The following is a 20,650-nucleotide window of genomic DNA, read 5'->3' on the forward strand; positions in this document are numbered from 1 at the left end:
ACTCACAGAAGTTACCTTCAATTGTGTATACTTGACTACAATGTATCCTTTGGAAAACAGAAGTTGTGGCTACTGGAAGCAGAATTGCCCATCTTATAAAAAATCTCCATTTTTCCTTTTAATCATACATTGCTTCCAAGAGATTAATTCTAAGGTAAAACTTTAAAATAAAAATAGCAATGATGAATAACCACCACCAAAAAAAAAAAAAAGAGTGAATAACATTGGTTCAATTTAAAAAAAAATGATTTTATGTGAATCTAAAATGCAGCTCTTTGTTCAGATCCAGCGACAAAATCATTTTGAAAGGAGGAACTTCTTCTAATTAAATAGAAGTCTGCCCGTGCATTCAATTGTGATCTTATGGGAACATATGCTTTGAATACTTAAAGCAAATTCCGCGCCACCATAACAAAAGCAAGTTCATCTTTCCTTTTTATCTTTATTTTTGCAGATTCAAACCAGGGGCAAAACAATGCTTGAAAATAACACACTAGGATTTTTCAAGACTAGTTTTTGTGCCTGTGATGAATGAAGGTCAAGCTATGCCTTGGAAGCCCGAAGGTCTTAGTTTTAGTTTTTGTTTTCGGTAATAAACATGCTGATTAGAAATCTATAGTACCCGTTATAGAAACACGCATACGGAAATATCTTCCCCTCTGTGGAGACAGTTCACTGACTGTAATTGCAAAGCAAAGGGCTCCGTGCAAAGCGCAAGACTCGGGGCTGGTCCCCAAGTCCGGGGCAAGAAGGCTCGTGCATTCCCATTTACCCTTCCTCTTGATATCTCCATAACGTTCCCATTTTGTAATGTAACTTCAATAGAATTAAAATTATTTTATTAAAATAAAATTTAAATTTAAATTTAAATATTCAATAGAAATAAAATTAAAATTAAAAGTGAAACCACCCAGCAAATGGCTTTACAATGCTGAGTGCTAACTCTAAGAAAACAGAAAGAAAAATTTGAAATTTCCAAGGTCATGAATTGTTGTATTTGTCATCAAATTTGATTGCTACCTGACCCAAGCGTTGAGTCTATGGGCTTCAGTCCCACCACCTTCATCACCAGCAGAGGGCTGGGCCTCCCTCACTCAAAGGCGCTCATGTGAAATTTTACGGGTGAGTGTTTTTACTAAAACATCATAGGTTATAGACTCTGCCTTTCAATTTATATACTTCTATTACACTGAAGCTGGTTAGAGAACAGTAAGGTGATCAGACATCCACTGAAAGACCAAGAAACACACAAAAAGAATGGAAGGAAACTCACATTCTCTTTGGTGAGAGACTCTTTCCGTTATGATTCTATGGCTTTATGCTTCATAAGAATATGGCTAATTTGCAGCCTGATTATTATCTGTTCATAATCGAACACTGCATTGTATGCGAACCAAGTTAGCTGCCATTGGGAATAACATTTGAATTTAGCACAGAATCACCTGTAGTCCTTCCAGTGAACCCGAAACACTAAAGACAGACAGATTGATTTGGAGAATAAAAGTATAATCATCTTCTTACATCTAGTTTTACAATCCTATCTGCCACAAAACTTACACTTGTATCAACTTTGTGAACTGTTACTAGTACCAATAAAGTACCAATATTTTTTACTTTATCTATACAAAATCTACACCAGGACATATTTCCTCACTTTGGAGTTTTTCTTCTTATATATAAAATATCATGAGAATGGCTTTTTGTAGGTTTTTAGACAAAGATGTATATAAACCATTCATAAAATATTACCCCAATCGTATAAGGAAATAGAAATCAAATAGCGTGGGGCAATAATTGAAAAGTTTAGCTGTGATTATTTCTGAAATTGTGTTTCTTTCTTTATGCTTTAACTGCATTTTCCACCTCTTCTGAAATGCAAATGCCTCAGCCTCATCTTTGAAAACACAAATATTATTTTAATTTTTAAAGAGCCTTGGGTAAAACAGGATACGAATGCCCATGCTTTCAAAATAGCATAAAAGATAACGTGCATCTTGGAAATAATAAATTCAGGGATCTTTCCAGAAGTTCCACGAACTCAAGAATGCAGGCACCTTCTGGCACCACATAACCACAAACCGCTTAAAGAGAGGTTTTCTCTTTGCAGCACAATGAACTTCCTTTTTGTGATGAGCAACAAAGAATCTTTAACTGAATTCAATTTCAGGAACATAAAGCATCACTGACATAAAGTGAAACCAGCCAGTAAATGGCTTTACAACGTTGAGTGCTAACTCTAAGAAAACAGAAAGCCTATCACTGTATTTTTTTTTTCCACCACTCATATTTATTTTTTTTTAATTTTTTTTTCAATGTTTATTTATTTTTGGGACAGAGAGAGACAGAGCATGAACGGGGGAGGGGCAGAGAGAGAGGGAGACACAGAATCGGAAACAGGCTCCAGGCTCTGAGCCATCAGCCCAGAGCCTGACGCGGGGCTCGAAGTCACGGACCGCGAGATCGTGACCTGGCTGAAGTCGGACGCTTAACCGACTGCGCCACCCAGGCGCCCCTCCACCACTCATATTTAAACCATTACAAGTGTCCTAAATATGCACCTGCTCTCTAAACTTCTTTTGCTCTGTCAAGCCCTCCCAAGCAGGAAGCTGAGGGCTGGGTTATTTTTAAAGTGGTATAGCTGGCTCACACTCCCTCTCAAGCTTTCTGAGCCTAATCCCACCACCCAAGTTTCCTAGTAAAATTCCTATTCTCCTCGCTCAGCGATGTCGGCCTGAAGCGCACACGCGCACATATGCCGAAACCCGGAGACTTCCGCGGTCACCGTCCCGCTGCATGCTTACTGCGTGCCTGGTGCTGTGACAATCGCTTTTCATGGATTATTTTACTTAAGCCTGGCAACAGCTGACAGGGGTAGGAATGATTATATCGATTCTAAACATGAGAAAATTAGATTTCTAACGCTGGCTCCAAGATCACGCAGCTGAGCAAGTCCATTCTATGTCTTTCCTTCTTTCTTGACTTGTTTATCGAATGTCTCTGGCACCCAGGGTGCTGCTCTAGAACGGAAAATACAGCCCGTGTTCCTGGGGTCGCTTATCTGAAATTCAAATTCAACTGTGCCTCCTGGACTTGGACGTGCTGAAGTCTACTGGTCCTTTTGCTCCTGGTGACCACGACGTACCGTGCGCCAGGTTGACTCGGTGGCTAGTCTGATCCCGGCATGGCTGGGCTGGGATGTGGTGACAGGAGATGACAGCAGACGTTGAGGGACCCTGGGAAGGATACCTCTAGGGACAGGCATCCCTGGGGACGATTCCCAGGCGCTGTCTCCCACCAGGGCAGGACCACGAGCTAGCTCTTCCCAATGCCAATTTGCTCGGTGGCTCCTCACATCCAGGAGGAGAACCCGTGTCATTGGCCAAAAGCCAAACGCCTGCGATGCGTGTGCCCGTGTGCCGTGCCACCCCACTCATGCGGCACCAGAAACAGTGGAGACTCTTCCCCGTCTCCTTTGCCAAAGTTCTTCAGGGTCGAATGGAGCATCCGAGACCCAGCAGTACCGACGGAGGTATTTGTACCTGGTGCCGCCTGGCAGGCATCGCCTTCCCCTCTGGCTAAGGGCGAGGGTTAGCTGTGCCACTCTCTTGTGTCCTTGGAATAAATCTGCTTTGAACCCAACCCATCTTCCCCGGAGGGTCCTCCCGGATGCAGAGGAGGACATTTATGAACCAAATCCTCAGAGCAGATATGTTCCATCCACACATGTGTTTGAGCTTCTGCCAAAGGAGAAACTGTGCCACATTCTAGGGAAGGAAAGAGAAGACAGGCACATCCTCCACCATCCGGTAAGTCAGTATTTGGTCGTGTGCCGGGGGGGGGGGGGGGGGGGGGGTGACACCTGACAAAAAGTCACGTGGTAAGGGAAGAAATGAAGGCAGATGACAGGTGTGCTAACAGGACCACGCAGCGCAGGGGCTGGAGAGGACCCTGGAGCCAGATCTCCTCACGACGCATCTGAGTTCACCAAGTAAAGTTGGGGTGGGTGGGTAGCTGATGTTCCAGAAAAGCAAAGGAGTTTGTCACCAACTCCCCGGGGCAGGAAAGAGAACATTTTACAGTTGTGGGCAATTTAAATAACTCCACATGCCTGGACCACGAGAGAATGAAAAAGAGCGGAGTCCATGAGGGATATGGGACCACAAGGCAGAGGGTGTGTTGGGCAACACCCAAGGTGCCAGCATTTACCCAATGGGGACTACTGAAGGGGGGCCTTTTAAAAAGATGATGTTGGCCAGGGTATGAAGAAAGAGGACAAAACCTGGAGGCCAGAGAGCCAATTAAAAACCCTTGTGACATACGATCCAGGCTCCCAGTGAATACGCTTGATGGAAGTCAGCATCTGAAGTCCCCCATGGATTCCCAATGTGCTGAAGGAACTAAAAGTAGACCAAATAAGCCCAACCAATCCGTATTCACTGTCCGCTCAAAAATATCAAAAGGCATGCCGGTGACATGTTCAGTGCTAGGAACTAAGCCAATCTCCGTGTCCCCATGTAAAGTTATGCCCACACATCTCAATGTCTTCAAGGGCTGGGTGGTGCACAAGGTTGCCTTCAGATCTGAGAGCAAAAGGAACGGTTCTAGAAACGGTTCAGTGTTTATCTAGAGTATAAACCAGATTTAGCTTCACTCAGGTATACATGGAAACTGCACATCCTCTCTGTTGCTATGAAAGGTATGTTTTATAATCTAGTAAATCTGATACATCACTCCAGTGCCCAAAGTGGTTTCCTTGAGTTCCAGAGAGAGTCCAAATCTACCAATGGCTTCTTTTTTCAAAGTTAATATTTTTCCTAAGAGATAGGTATGTATAGGTATGTTTTAGAAATTACCCTCAAGATACGTGGGCAGGATAAATTATTTGAATGGAAGGATTCTGTCTGTTCTCTAAAGAAGCACCGGTAAATTTGAGGGAAACAACTCAAAGATCTGTTCTGATTGTGTTCTGGTAGCCTCGTCATCAGACTGCAACGTCGAATATTGACCTGGATCCAGGAGTTTGTGCACCTGAAGAGGGGAAATGTAACGGTTTCCTTGAATCCTCAATTGACTAGAAAATGGTCTAGTCAAGGTCACATTGGAATGGACATCCAAATCTCGACTCCAGAATTTTACTGAAGAATGTACCGACAAGTTACGAACATGGTTTCTGGAGTCAAAATGCCTGGGTCTGACATCTGGGTCCAGCTTTTATTAGACATCATAAATATGACCAGACTCAATCCCCTCATCTCTAACACAGGGACGTTGACAATACCTACCTCTCAGCTTTCACAGGAAAAAAAGTAGATGAATTCATGTGAGAACAGTTCCTGGCACACGGGGAGCACCCAATAAATGCTGCCATGCAAAGCAGTCATCATCTTATTATTAGTAGCATAGTCAACAGCCCCTTATGCCGTATTTCCTTCTTAGAAGAAGCGTTACTTAGCACTCGTGAGCTACAGCAGAGAAGCTCACGTGTAACTGCACAGATGGAAAACGAAATCCAAAATTATCTGCGGTGGCAAAACGTAAGATCTCTCACCTTGCTCCTACAACAAGTTCTTTCTGTCCTGGGTCAAATGTTAACTGCGAGAAATCCACAGCATTCTTCGCTCTGAACTCCCGTAACCAGGGGCCAATTTCTAAACAGGAGAAAATAAATAAATAAAAAGATAAAAATGAATGATCTTTCCTCCGGGGACCACAAAAGGTGCACATCAGGTAGCAAACATGACATTGCAGAGAAGCTTGGAGGGCCCCCTGACGCGATCGTTCAGGGGCCACTGGTGGTTCCCATCAGAATGTGACACGGTCCACACCGAGCTTGTGTAAAACAGAGACGGCAGCCACCCAATAAAGAGCGAGCATCAGCGCTTGGGTGTGATTTATAAGCCAGATGTGCATTTCCCTTTGGGCGCTGGGCTGGGCGGAAAACCACACAGCATTCACACGCTTCACCCAGGGAAAACTGAACGCAAACAGAAGCACTTCCTGGGTGTCCTCCCTGGCAAGAACTGAAGACTTGAGGAAATCGCAAAGCCCTCCTTCGGACCCAGGACAAACCCAGGCGCACCATCTGCCTTCCTTCAAAGTGGACGCTTCGTGTCCCTGCACTTTGGGTTTCCATCCTGGCCCCACGACCAGGCATGTTAAATACATTCAGCACTTTCTAGATGTGAAATCTAGTTACTTCTAGTTCTCATTGGCATTTTTTTTCCCTAAGGGAAATCAGGAAATAGCCACTCTTTAGAGACAGGTTTTTCACAAGACTGTTAAGTCCTATGACATGGCCTCCAGCCTAGAGTCTGATTATTGTAACACGACAGCTCGACAGCTCGGAAGAGGGACAGAATGCTGCTTCACGAGCCATTTTTGCAACTTTTGTGGGCACATTTCTGACACCAAAAAAAAAAAAAAAAAAAAAAAAATGCTTAGTGAGTTGCCCTGTAGTTGTGCCTCACCTTATCATTATTCCTGACACTTAGCCACGTTATCTGTCATTTTTTCTTGGATTTACTATTCTGAGTGATATCACACTGACTAAACAGGCACATGACAGATGCCACATCAACAAAGTTACAAAACAGATATAATACGGAAATATGCCCACATCCCATAATATGTCCCATACACAGGTCTTTGTTGATGTGATTGGGATGGATTATTTTCAAGAAAAGGCTCCGCCTGATAAATACAGCAATTTTCTACTATCAGTTATTGGGGAAAAGGCCATAAACCAGAAGTTCTCCACTGCATAAAGGAAACCAGGGTTGAGTTCTAGAGAGACCTGTCTTTGGGTTTTGAAATTGTAATGTGCATCTTGATCCTTTTAAGAAGTTTATTTCAATGTATTCATTTTACAGCCAAATCATTAAAAAAAAAAATTACAGCAAAGTATGTACAAGGCCCTGGAGCTATAAAAACTTGTTACTGAACGGTCTGTTCCAGAAGCTCACAATCCAGTTAGGGGGCAAGCACTAGTATCTTCTTTAAGCAGAGTATCTATGAATGCAAGGACTTTACAGGCATTTGTAATGTTACAAGAAGTACTCACACATAGAAAGGAGTGGAGACTGGGATTCTCGGTAAAAGAAAGGAGAGATCTGACCACATATTGACGGTGCAGACACGTTCTAGAGGAGCAGAGCTACGTGGGATGCCACGGTGCCCCCAGGGCCAGAATCGGTGCTGCCCACCTGCTTGCCCATCAGTTCTCCGTTCCTGGGAGACAGAGCCGAAGGCTCTTATGTCTGCAAAGCTCACCTGGGTGCCTGCAGCACACAGTGCAGGACTCTGAATGCGTGAGGCAATGATCACTGTGTGGAATGGACGAGCAAGAATCAGTAAGTGATTTCAAGAGGAAAAGAATTAAAAATGAAAGGAAAGAGGGGAAAAAAGAGAAGAGGGAAAGGAAAAAGCAATGGTAATTCAAGAAACCACTGGGATGGTTAACTGAGAGGCATATTTAAATATAGCTCACAGGTCAGCAAGTTCGGACATGGCTTCATCTGTGATAGAGAGGCTTTGAAAAGTCCTCAGGCAAGTACTTGACACATCAAAGCAGGCATCTTAGGAATGTGAATGGGCGACTGGTGGGCAGGAAAGAGTAGAGAATGGGGGCAGGAATGTTAGCTTTTTAAAAGTACCACCAGGCACTTTAGGTAGTGGTTGTATGAATGCTGGTTATCAAAATGCAGGAGGAACAATGGTGGGGGTGTCCTAGGGGCCTGATACCTAACTGGAAGGCAACCAGCTGAAGATAACAAAATTGTTCCGACACAGAATTAAGCAGAAAACAATGTAGAGTGGCACACAGGCCTCAAGGGGTAAGGCCGGGTCTTGGAGAAAGATGATAGGTTCAGGTGAACTATGGAGAATGTCCTCTATGAAGAATGACCCGAGACATGGCGGAGCATGGCTACGACCCGGAAGTGCACGTAGAGTTGTTTTAATACAACAGCTTCATCACACAGAGAGGAACCTGATGAGGAGACCTGCCAGGACTGGAGTTCCAGGCTCTTGATTGCCCCTCCCAGGCTCTACGGACCAAAGCTCACAGCTGCCAGAGCTGAGCACATGTGTTGTACCCAAGGTGGTGACAACGAGTAGGTCGCAGGAGTCAAGAAGAGAGGGCCATGGGCTGACCTTTCTGTTAGAGGAGTGGAAATGTGAGCCACATGTAGGGAGAGAGGACATGAAAAGACATCAGAAGAAAATCACCTCCCATGCATTAATCTCACCTCCCATGAGCTCCCAAGAGCTCACCTCCCATGCACCTCCCACCCACAGGAAGGGTGTGGCCAACAGGGACCAGGGTGAAGAGACATACTTCAGGCTTTGGCTCCTATGCTGGGCAACAGGAAGGGCTACACTACTTCCTGAAATGTCCTCCAATAATAGAAGGAGGGATGCAGATATGGAAAAGTAAGCTAACAACATATAGTTCCATCAAAATTGTTCCCTTTCCTTTATTTCAATTTCCAAAGAGCTGCCCCCTTGAAACAGCACATTTTTATGGTTAACATTAGATAAAAGTTGGATAATCTGCACATTCTCTTCCTTTTTGATTTTCCTGGGCATCCCTCCAGGTCTGCCTCTCTCAACTTTGCATGTCACCTGACCTCTATCTGACACAACACCATGAACTCCTGGGGAGAAAGCTAATGCATCAACTCGTCTCTGAGAATGCACCTGTCTCAGACACCTCTCCTCCCCGCTTCGCCGTAAGATCAGAGGCTGGTGCCCTCTCCTCTGTGCCAAGATCAGTACCCCTTCCTCTGCTCATGCCAACTCTTCCCTCCTCTTTGGCCCCTTCTCTAAATCACCTCTTTTCTCCTCTAATATCTCCCGTGTTATCAGGCCCCTTCCCTTTTTGTCTGCAAGTACATGCATAGTCCCTCATTTTGAAAAATCTTTTAAGGGGCACCTGGGTGGTTCAACAGGTTGAGCATCTGAGTCTTAATTTTGGCTCAGGTCATGGTGGGATCGAGCCCCACATTGGGATCCACACTGTGTGGCGCCTACTTGGGTTTTTCCATCTCTCTCCCTCTGCCCCTCTCCCCTGCTTGCTCTCTCTCTCTTAAATTAAAAATAACAATAACATTTACAAAAATATTTTTAAAAATTGTTATTATATTCTTTTATTACGACAGTGTCAAACACTCTGACAAAACGCATAGTAAACTCCCACATACAATTTGTCATTGTAAAAAGCCTACTGCCTTTTCACATGTAAGTTTCACATGTAAGTTTCAAGAACCCCTTAAGGAACATGGAATCTCAACTTTATTGAACTTACTTCAGAGATTAGACAAAGAAGTAAAGCTTCCTAACATAGTTCCGAGGTGATTAGGATCCTGATAATCTTGCTAGTAAGGCTTCACAAAGACATGATGAGAAAGGAAAATCATGGGCCACCCTCATTTAAAAGTATGGCTGAAAACACTGCTAAGGAAAGACATGTATTAGCAAATCACACACACACGTGTATGCACATGTGTGTGTGTGCGTGCGTGCACGCGCACACACACACACACCCACACACACACTGCTTCACATGGGACGGGGTCTACTCCAGAAACCTAAGGATGGATTGACAAGTTTAATGTCAGAAGTTCTATCAGTAGAATTTGCCACCACAGTAACAGAGTTCAATACCAGCATCAAGAAATGATCAGTGCTGCTTTCTAAAGAATCAGAAAAGGAACAGTTACAGACACAGAAGTCTAAAAGAGCACAGTGTCAAGTAAGGCAGGTGAGGACAGAGTCTGAACACGGGGCAAGTGGAGGCCAACGAGCTCAGCAGATGCCAAAGAAAGATGAGGGCAAGGGAAGCGAGCAGCGAACAGCACACAGCACGTGCTAGGTTGAGAGATACAGTTGTTAACAACCTCAACTTTAATATACGCTCACTTCTCCCAAATAATGGGTTCACCTTTTCCCTCCTATTTCTCTCTCCTGATTTTGCTGAAAAGAACACATAGGAACATCAGGATGAAAAGGAACTTAAATATAGCAGCCAACAGGACCACTGTTTGGAAGTTAAGTAGTAACACAAAACCTGTAACTTCAAATTTAATACTTTGTAGATAATTTTTAATATTTGATGGTAATCATTCAAGCTAATCCTTTGATTACACAAATGTGGCTATTAAAAAATGGCCCATCAATGACCTTCTACTGCAAAATTAGCTGCAGTGACACATATTTGCCTTCTCTTACCATTGCATAAGCACCCATATGATTGTTTTATAAATATTCTAATAAAACATATGCTGATTTGATTTTAAAAGGAACCCAATATTACAGTCTCAAGAACTAACTTTCATGAACATATGTCAGCATTAATCAATTTGGTCCAAATGATGACATATATAAACTAGAGACTAGCTTACAAATTCAAGCTAGTCACCAACCCCCCCTCCCCCACCCACAACCAACCCTAGAAAATAGAAAACTTTGGAAACAAAATAAAAGTTACTATTAACACTGTAGAAGATATTGAAGGAAGTCATGGTCATAAGCCAAGAAAACCTTTTAGAGCCTGATAAGTAAGAATCACAGGAGATTCTGATGTTCAGGACTAGCCCTGGTCTGAAATCTGAAAACCAAACTGATGTCTCCTCCAAGGGCTAAAGCCTGCAGCAGTCACTTCCCAGGGACCATGCTGACTAGCAGGCAAACACTGAGCAGTGAAACCTCCCAGGTCAAATAAAAGTGGCTCTGGGTGTCCTGTTCCATTCATCACTCTAAACTTCAGTCGATTAAGAAGCCCGGTAAGCAGGATTGAGAATCTTTTGGGGGGAACTTGAAACCCACATTGGAAAAACCCTAACATGTAGCTTCCTATGCAGCATTTTTGGAAAGTAACAAGAAGGAAAAATCAACATCCTCTTCACTTTGAAAATGAATTGATTCCCACTATTATATACTGTTAAAAACCGCCACCCACTCAGTTTAATAAATAATACATTTATTGTTTCTGCTATTGTTGTTATGAATAACCATGATCCACATGTCAGTTAAGATCTACAGAAAAAACCATTCCCATGGTCACCAGTTAGGTTTTATGATCCAAGGGTCTTGGTGTAACGAAGGGAGGAGAAAATGTCAATAACCATGCACTGATCTGCTTTACTGGTGCAAAGAACAGGGGTGCATGGGTGGCTCAGTCGGTTATTAAGTGTCTGACTCGACTTCACCTCAGGCCATGATCCCAGAGTTCGTGCACTGCCAGCACAGAGCCTGCTTGGTATTCTCTGTCTCTCACTCTCTGTCCCTCCTCCACTTGCTCACATGTGCACATGCTCTCTCTCTCTCAAAAATAAATAAATTAACATTAAGAAAAAAAGAATTGCTTTATCGGAGCAAAGAACATTCTGGAATGACAAGGCAGGGATGATGCGAACAGAGTAGAATGGCAGGATTTCTCAGCAGTGTAAGCCACTCAGCTCTGGTGTGGGGGGACAGGACACTGTCCTGAAATCCCAAGGCCTGGGTCCTCCCCTCCCCCAGAAGGGCACTCCTGCCAGCTGGGCACCAGGAAAAGAAGGGCAGACGGTCCTATTGGCTGAGCATTCCGGAAGTTGTCCTTGCCAGACCTTCCCCATGTTGTGAAAGAAACCATCCTGCATCAGAGATGCCTATTTACTCTTTAAAGGTGGCATGCATCCCCCTTCCAGGGACGTCGTTTTCAGCTTCTGCCTTTACACGCACCATTCTCAGCAACGCAATCTGAGCTGAAATATGATTGGAAAACAAAGGAGCAGAATTTTTAAGAAGCCCTGAGAACGGCAAGGCAGGTCAGTGCTCTGGACCGCTACCACTGTTCTTCTTGTTCCTTTTCCTGCTTTCCTGAGGCATGTGCTTCCAACAACAGCCCGTCAGAGCAAGGTGAGCCTGCTTGACTCAGCAGCTCTCAGCACCTGGTGCTGGTTTTCAGCTACATGAGTCCTGCCTGAAATTCTTTAAGGGATCACAACAGATTTCAGTTCCAAAGCCTCATGTGTTTGTCGAATGGCAGGCTAAGGCAAAACACTTCACCAGGAAGAAAAGACTCAAATTCACAAATTCACAAACATTTATGCTTGTGGGGAAAAAATTATTATATTATATATACACACACACACACACACACACACACACACACACATATATACACACACATATATATACACATGTATATATATATATATACACGTGAGGTCAGGTGCTATATACATGTGTATATATATGTATACACACACACACACACACACACACACACACCTATATATATCTCAGAACAACCAATGTCTCTTAGTAATGCTTTTTTTTGTTGTTACTATATTATCAGTATTTACTTAATTTCTGGAATTATATTAGATACTTTTTTACATGTTAACAATTTCTTATTATATTTAATGTTTACAATCCTGTGAAGCCAGAGCTATACTCTTTCTTACAGAAATAAAACATGTAAAAATTAAAAACTCTGAGTGTTCGAAAAGTCAAACAACTTGCCAAATGTAGCATAAGTGGTAAGCAGCTAAGCTAAACCCAGGATGGGACTAAGGCCGTATTTCCATAAGGTCTGAATTAAAAATCAATTTTCCCAGGAATGTCTAAAGTGCATTAATCCTTAGCACCTAGTAATATATCAGCATGGATTAAATTATCAGAAACAGTAGCTGACACCCACCAAAAGAGAGCAAAATTCGACAGAAAGGAAGAGATGGTAATTTTCATGTGAGGACAGGAATGTTCCAACCCAAGCTGCCCATTGGGCAGGGCACAGCTGGAAGAAGGAAGGTCCCAGAGAAAAGCAGAAAGAAACCAGGGTCCACCGCAGACAATAAGGCTACCGAAGGAAGAAGATCCCAACAGTAGACATTTGTCTCCATCATTTCTTTCCAAGACAGGTCCTGGTTACATCAGCTAATGTGGAAATAGGCCAATACTCTCTGCCTTACTTTGCTTTCTAGAAAAATTGAAAAGTATCAGGCCAATTTTGTTTCTCCAAATGTACAGACCTCAATTATTCTCACTAGAACTTCTATCTAGGACTCTGTAGAATCAACATGGTGTCGGCTATCCTGAAGTCCACCCCTCTCCCCTTTCTTTACAGTGGATAAAACTAAGGGCAAAGAGGTTGTATGACTGCACAAAGTTATACGCCAATGAAGGCAAAGTGAAAATCTGAAGCCCTGTGATTTCTTTGCCCATCTATTTTCTTCTCCATCACAGCACTAGAATATCCATCCAACTGGGAATAATGGTAACATTTTAAGGGACTAAAATATCTATATCTAGATTTAGATCTCAATATATTCACCCATATATTAGGATGTGTATATATAAATACATGTGTTTATTCACACACACATACACACACACATACAGATACATAAATATGTATACTAAGTATATATTTACATGTATATTTATACCTACAGACATACACAGTTCCACATATTTATATCCAGATATAGCCATCAATATGTTCATTCATATATATGCATATATGTATACATACATATTTGCATAAAAGTACGTAAGAGATATAAATATATATATATATAATGTATATAACATATACACTTAAAGATTATCTTAAAGGGAAAAATATCTCAAAAGCTTGCTATAGGAAATCATCAAAAGGTTCAACTGATGTGACTTTTTAAAAATAAAACAAAACTATTCAATAATAACCAATTAGGAAAAGTAAAATGCTTTTAGACCAGTGTTTAGACCAGCAGAAAGTATCCAATACACCAAGAAGACATAAGGCTTCTATCATTTACATTTTTATTGATAAACGTGATACATAAAACACAGTCTTTTAAATACAAAGAGGGGTTTTTCCCATCATTTCTGTGTTTAGTTGTGTATCTGCTCAACAGAGGTCAGGTGCTACATCAAGTCTCTTCATATGTTTCCTTCCCAATGACATTTTAAACACCTAATCTTTTTTTTCCCACACGTTCACCATTGGAAAAATCCACTAACTGCAAGTTTTGCAATCTGCCTGTGCTCTAGAATTGGGTTCTTCTGAAGTTCAACACTTCATCTTGGACAGCCTGCCTGGTAGATGTCTTAAGAATCCAAAAAGCTGTGATAGTGCACTTTTTACTTGAAGCATTCGCTGATGTGGGTCTTCTTAACTCAAACATAATTTGAAGCCACAAGTGGCATTTAAGCTATGTTTTACAGCCTGGAATCCACTGCATAATATATATGCACAATTTGAACAAGCATTAAATAATAGTCACAAATCTGTTAAATTACAGGAAGGAACACACATACTATTCCAGAAAAGGCAAGAGCAAACAGCCTGCCTCGGGAAGGTGGCTTTTAGATAAAGACTGGCAGCTGGCAGGCTGAGAGCATGCTCAGCACCTCAAAGAGATTCCTGTGGGACTTTCGGACATATTGTTTCTCAAAGTTAGATTACTGCAGGGTAATATACAACTAACAAAGTTTTCGACAGTTTCTTTAAATGTTTATTTATTTTTGAGACAGAGCGCAAGCAGGGGAGGGACAGAGAGAGAGGGAGACACAGAATCCAAAGCAAGCTCCAGGCTCTGAGCTGTCAGCACAGAGCTCGACGTGGGGCTCGAACTCATGAACTGTGAGATCGTGACCTGAGCCGAAGTCACTTGCTTATTAACCAGCTGAGCCACGCAGGCGCCCCTAACAAAGTTTCTTTTATGTTTTTCCTGGATAGGTATCTTAAGAGAAATCTTTCGAGACACAATTTCAGTAGAATCGACTACCATCTCATAACCAATTGAAATGTACTCCCTTTCGAAATCAAGGGTGGGATTTGTGATTTCCACTGTTTCCCCAGGTTTTCATTTGTTTGTGTGGTTGCCTGGCTGTCTCAGGATCTTCTTATTCAATCTCAGGATCTAAATGCCAGGGTTACGTGAGGCCCATGAAATTCTCAGTCATCCGAGGGTTACCTGAGACACACCTAGCAAGGTGTAAAGAGAAGGTTCTGGGATGTTGTCAGCAAACTGGTTTCCAAATCCGCCTGGCAGGCTGGCATTGCCTTCCCTTTTGTTTATAACTTTTAAGATCATGGAAACCTAATTATTCCTGGGGGCTGCGGGTAAGAACCAAACCAATAAGAGACAGGTTTTTATTGCTGGATAACTCACACAAGAAGCAATTTCTATTCATCCATCCATCAAGACAGATTTTTTTTCTAATTTAAAAGTTTATGCAAATGCATACGTAAACCAGGCAAGACCTTCAAACCCCCAGACTGTGACCAGCTTTGTCCTCCAGGCTGTGAAGTGTGTTTTGGGGCTGCCCTGCCCCTAAACTCGGTGTGGCTTTTCCTACAGGAAACTTTCCTGGTGCAGAAGGGTCTTAATTTTGCTCTGTGACCTGGAGCATATGACTACGGGCTATAAAATCTAATTGCAAAATCTTAATGTTGTGCCAGAGGACATTAAAAAGTAATTTCCTTCAGATTTATAACTTGAGAATTACAAATGATGGTAATGTAACTAAAAATATAAAAAATGAACTGTTTCTATCCAACGAGCACTTAGATGACTCCAGAAGTGGCCACATGCTTGCTGTGTAAGTAGTGATGACCAGAAGTCTAAAGGGTACAAAAAAAGCCATTTGTGCAAGCAAGCCTCCTTGCTTGAAGACATTCTAGTAAGTCCCCAGGGGGTCTCTTTGCCAAAGTACTGATTCTACCTACAGGTAGTACAGGTAGAACGCATTCCAAGACTGACTCAGATTTTACCAGAAACTTTAGGGTGAAGCATTAAGGACATATGCATCGAGACTATTGGGGCAACACAACTACTGATTTGCGTAGTCAACGAATATTTCTTGAGTGCCTACTACATGGAAGAACCCACTTAGTACCGGCTCGGATACAAAGTTATGTAAGCCAGACCTCTGCCTTCAAGACACTGATAATTTTGCTAAAAAGGGGAGATATATGCACAAGAGAGCGAAACTGAAGGAAAGAAACACTAGCTGGTCCCAAATAAAGTGCGATGAGTGTTCTCAGGCAGTGCTATCCAATGAAAATAAGAATGTGACCTACACATACGATGTTGAATTTTCCAGTCGCTACATTTAAAAATGCTAAGAATCGGGGCGCCTGGGTGGCGCAGTCGGTTGGGCATCCGACTTCAGCCAGGTCACGATCTCGCGGTCCGGGAGTTCGAGCCCCGCGTCGGGCTCTGGGCTGATGGCTCGGAGCCTGGAGCCTGTTTCCGATTCTGTGTCTCCCTCTCTCTCTGCCCCTCCCCCGTTCATGCTCTGCCTCTCTCTGTCTCAAAAATAAATAAACGTTGAAAAAAAAAATTTAAATAAATAAATAAATAAAATTAAAATGCTAAGAAGAGGGTAAAATCAATTTTTGACAATATAGCTTATTTAACCCAGGATATCATTCCAATGTTATCAAAATAAAATTTATTGAAGTATTTTGATTTCACGTGTGCATTCTCAAACTTTGAAAACCAGTGCGAATTATAACTGATGCCCTTTTCCACTTGGACTAGCCACAATTCAAGCACTCAACAGCCGAACATGGCCCGTGGCTTCACTGCTGGACAGTGTGTATCTAATTTATCAAGAACGGGGCTTCCTTGGTCATACAGAGGCGTTGTTCTATTACTATTGAAAGACGAATTGATCCTGGGTTTCCTCAGAACCTACTGCCATTAACCCTGTAACTGAATCAGGACTGAGCCTAATCGCTAATGAAAGTGACACAGTCCTTGGAATTAAGCTGATTTGGATTTGAACCCCAGATGCAAAGCTTTTACTGGTGGAGGCTGTGAGGCTACCACCAACTGCCTCACCTGTCTGAACAAACTATGAAACAGAAGGAGAACATGAAAACGAGAGTTTGTGTTGAGAAGAATGCATAAACCAATTCCCATGAGGCATTTGGCAAAGCCTGAAGTCACGGGAGAGTCTCCAGAACCCTAGGTCCCCACCCTCACCACGATGGCAACATGGGGTGGTTTACACCTGCCTCACAAGACCACCGTGAAGAAGGCCCTACTACATCTTTGACAACATCCTGCTACAAGGTAGAATATCTGTCGTTCGTTTTAGCTTCCTCTAGAATGACATTCAATTTCGTGTAAATCACAGTCTACCTGCGAAAGGTGTAAGGGCCCTGCAACATTTAGGAAGGCTGGGCATCACTGTTCAAAACCAACTGAACAGGTAACAAGCGAGAGATTATTCAGTAACCAGTTGACTCAGCAGGTCTGTTCAAACCCTGCCTATTCCAAAGAAAAGCCTGACCCTCGACTGACTCCTGGAGATAATCTCGAAGACCTTGGAACATCATGCCTGATAAGATAAGAGTGCCTCTGTATATCTGGGGGCCTTGGGCCATGCCAGATAGTCCCTGCTAGCAATGTGTTCCATGGCAGGGACCTTTGACCGTGCTCTTGTGTCTGATACACCCGCACAATGATTTTCTCTGTCGGCAAGTTGCCATGGTCACAGCAAACTGCCATCGCCTGGCCGTCGGCCCCTCTCAAACTTACCTGCTCGTCACTTCTCTTCTGCTTTTCCCCCAACATAGACGCCTCAACTTTTCCTCAACCAGCTCCTCACCGAACTTGTTCTCACACCCCCACTTGGCTAACATGAGCCCATCCTTTCAAAATGATCCATCCTGCCCCTCTAACAACTGTAAACAGGCTGGGAGCCACTAAAGAGTTCGTTAGTATCTGTGCTCTACTACGCGTTACAATAGGCCTCAAATGAATCCGCACTGGTTATAACGTTGAACGTTCCAAGGCACAACGCGGTCCCAGAACCTACCTGCATCCTCCCTTAACTACCCGAGTGCTCTCCATCCCTCTGGTCCACCAATACTACCTGGATAATACGGACTGCTTGCCGATTGTGTTTATGTAGCAGTCATGAACCGTATTCTACCACTCTTCTAATTGTTTTACATGTGAATGAGTTTATATCCAAATATGGTTGTAAATTTATTAAAGAAAGAGAACTTTCAGATTTATGGAGTATAATTTTCAGTGTCTAGGCTCTAGAGCAGGGATTGACAAATGATGATCCATGGGCAAAATCAGACCCATGGCCTTTGTCCATAAATAAATTCTTATGGAGCACGGCACTGCCCGGGTGTCCACCTATATTCTAGAGCTGTGTTTGTACAACATTGGCAGAGTTGAATCCAGATTGTCTGACTCCCAAGGTCTAAAATATCACTATCTTGCCCTGACCTCTGCTCTAGAGCATAGGGTAAGGGCTCAATAAGCATGTATTACAGATAATTAAACACACTAAGCATAATTCTTTAGTAATAGAAAAAAATAATAACACACAGTCTCAAAGTGAGAAAGGACCTCAGGTCACACCTACTCAAATGCCTCATTTCAATAACGTGGAATCCGGAGTCCAGGAAAGCAAAGGGACCTACTGAAATTCACTCAGCCAGACATCACTGCAAATTAATCTAGAAAGAATCCCTGGTCACTCACCCTATATGATTGACCCTGTATCACATGGCATCACCAAGCGTCAGCATTTCCAGGATGTTCTATTCCATTAGTGTTATATGGCTTTTAATATCTTTCAACTAAAACGAAAAAGGCATACAGAAAACCATTACCCAACTCGTAGGCCAAAGCTGAGTGTTCCACGTAGAGCCACACAGAATCATTTGGAACCCCAGTTAATTACTATACATCCATTTCCTCCAAGAGAAAAAGCAAACCTGGAAATCCAGCAGGACCTATTACCGATTAGCTGGTGCTAGCTCCGATTCTATAAAACGTACAGCCCTCCCTCGCAGGCTCCTTTAGGTACCAATAGCCCCAAGTCACTCAAGATGATAGACTGGGAAAAAAAAGCAGGTTATAAACATGAAACCGAAACCGACATTTAGGGCCTAAAGTTTCTGTTTCCAGCAGAAATGGATTTCTTCTGCCTTGGCCCAACCTTTGCAGGAGACCTCTGCCCTCCACAGCAACCTCGACAAAGACAGGCTCACATGGGTAGACGGTCAAGAGAGACAGGAAAATAAAGGCTGGTTTTCCTTTTGTTTCACCCATCGGGGTGCACTTTGAAAACCTGTGGTGGTTGTCATTTCCAGGTACTAACCTGGTCCCGATGTGACCAGGTGGTCAAACAGCTGCTCTGTTTCTCAGCCTTCAGCAAAGCTGCCACGAGGACTAGCTGAGGGCGGCCTTTGTGAATTCCCTGAAGTGAATTCAACGTCACTGCCCTGTTTCTAATCCTGTTTTCAATTTTTCTTGACAAGTTTATACACTCACTTCCTGAGGTATCCTACACAACTTCAGAGATTCTTCCTGCCCTGAGCCCAGTTTCCACGGCCAACGCTAATCACTTGCTTGACGCCATTATGTTTCTTCACTGGACCATCTGCCACCAGGCTCATGATGGCCCTCCTTGTGCAGACGCTTATCGACTCTGTGCCTGGCCCTGTTCTCAGAACTAAAGACACGCAGGAAAATAAACGGAGAAGCTTCTCGCCCTCATTAGATGTATATTCTAGTGAGGAGGACCGGATCCATAAAGAAGAAATAAAAGTAGGAAGTTATTGCCGTGAGGTAAATAAAACAGGGGGATGTTTGAAGTATCGCTCGGAGTGACATTATAGCATTTCCAGAGACGACCACTCCGCTGAGGTGACGCTGAAGCTGAGACTTGAATGACAGCACAAAGCCACACAGATGTGGGAGAAGTGCACTGCAGGACAGAGCCCTGTCTGGAAGAGGCCTGATGGCGGGTGGCGGGGGGGAGTGAACCAGAGTCATTGAGCAGCAGAAACAAGGCAGGTGTGTGGGGAGAGACAAGGTGAGGGGAGAGCTGAGAGGGAGGTAGAAAAAATTCAGGTAGAGAGTCTGGCAGGTGAAGGTGAAAAAGTTTCGATTCTGTTCTGTGGGAGAAATTGGAAAACTCTTGCTGTAAAGGGCCACATAGTATTTTAGGCTCTGCAGGCCATATGGTGTCTGTCACAGCTACTCCACTCTGGTGCTGTTGCTCCAGACAAATATAAACTCATGAGTGTGGCTGGTTCCAACAAGACGATATTCACATTAAGTGGACACGGGCCAGACTTGGCTGTGGGCTGCCACTGTCACCAGCCTCTCTCCTGTGGCACTAAGAAGCCAAGGTGTGTGGGGGGAAGGGGGAGGACATGAGCTACTTTGCACGTTTAAAAGCTCCTCTGGCTATTCTGTGGAGGAAGTGAATATGCCTCCACAGCCTGAAGACACTGAGGGGCAAATGTAGTGTCTGCAACAAATTGGGGCTCATGGAGATGTGAGGAGTTAAGGAGGACATCCATTTTTTCCACTAGAGTCACTCAATCGATGGGGCCGTTTCTGAGATAGGAGAGACGGGAGGAAGAATAGGCTTGGGGTCTGGAGAACAATCCAGCAGTCCTTTGATGAACGCCTCAGTGGAGATCCCCAACGGAAATCCCAGTGGAGATGGGAATAGGTGGTGGCAGAGAAGCTCTGAGGTCAAACTCAAGACACAAATTTGACAGACATCAACACATTGATCGCATTTACTACACGTCTAATTGGGATATTAAAGGAAGCAGGTTAGAACAAGAAGAGAATGGTCCCCACAAGGAAAATCAGCAAAGAAGACTTGTAGGATGTCGCACAAA

The 20,650-nt window shown here is 43.3% G+C and overlaps 1 protein-coding gene across 10 annotated transcripts in view; it reads right to left on the bottom strand.

Moving 5' to 3' along the window:
* Positions 1-20,650, bottom strand: part of SEMA5A (semaphorin 5A) — a 482,459-nt gene that overhangs the window by 257,470 nt on the left and 204,339 nt on the right. For all 10 annotated transcript variants that reach the window (XM_086675940.1, XM_086675881.1, XM_086675888.1 and 7 more), the window contains one exon: positions 5,549-5,648. In XM_086675940.1, the coding sequence (XP_086532066.1) occupies positions 5,549-5,648 (100 nt within the window). The remainder of the gene's footprint in view (positions 1-5,548; positions 5,649-20,650) is intronic.

This window comes from Puma concolor, chromosome A1 (assembly GCF_028749965.1).
Source record: "Puma concolor isolate L17-30 chromosome A1, mPumCon1.1.hap2, whole genome shotgun sequence".
In the NCBI taxonomy this organism is placed as follows: Eukaryota; Metazoa; Chordata; class Mammalia; order Carnivora; family Felidae; genus Puma; species Puma concolor.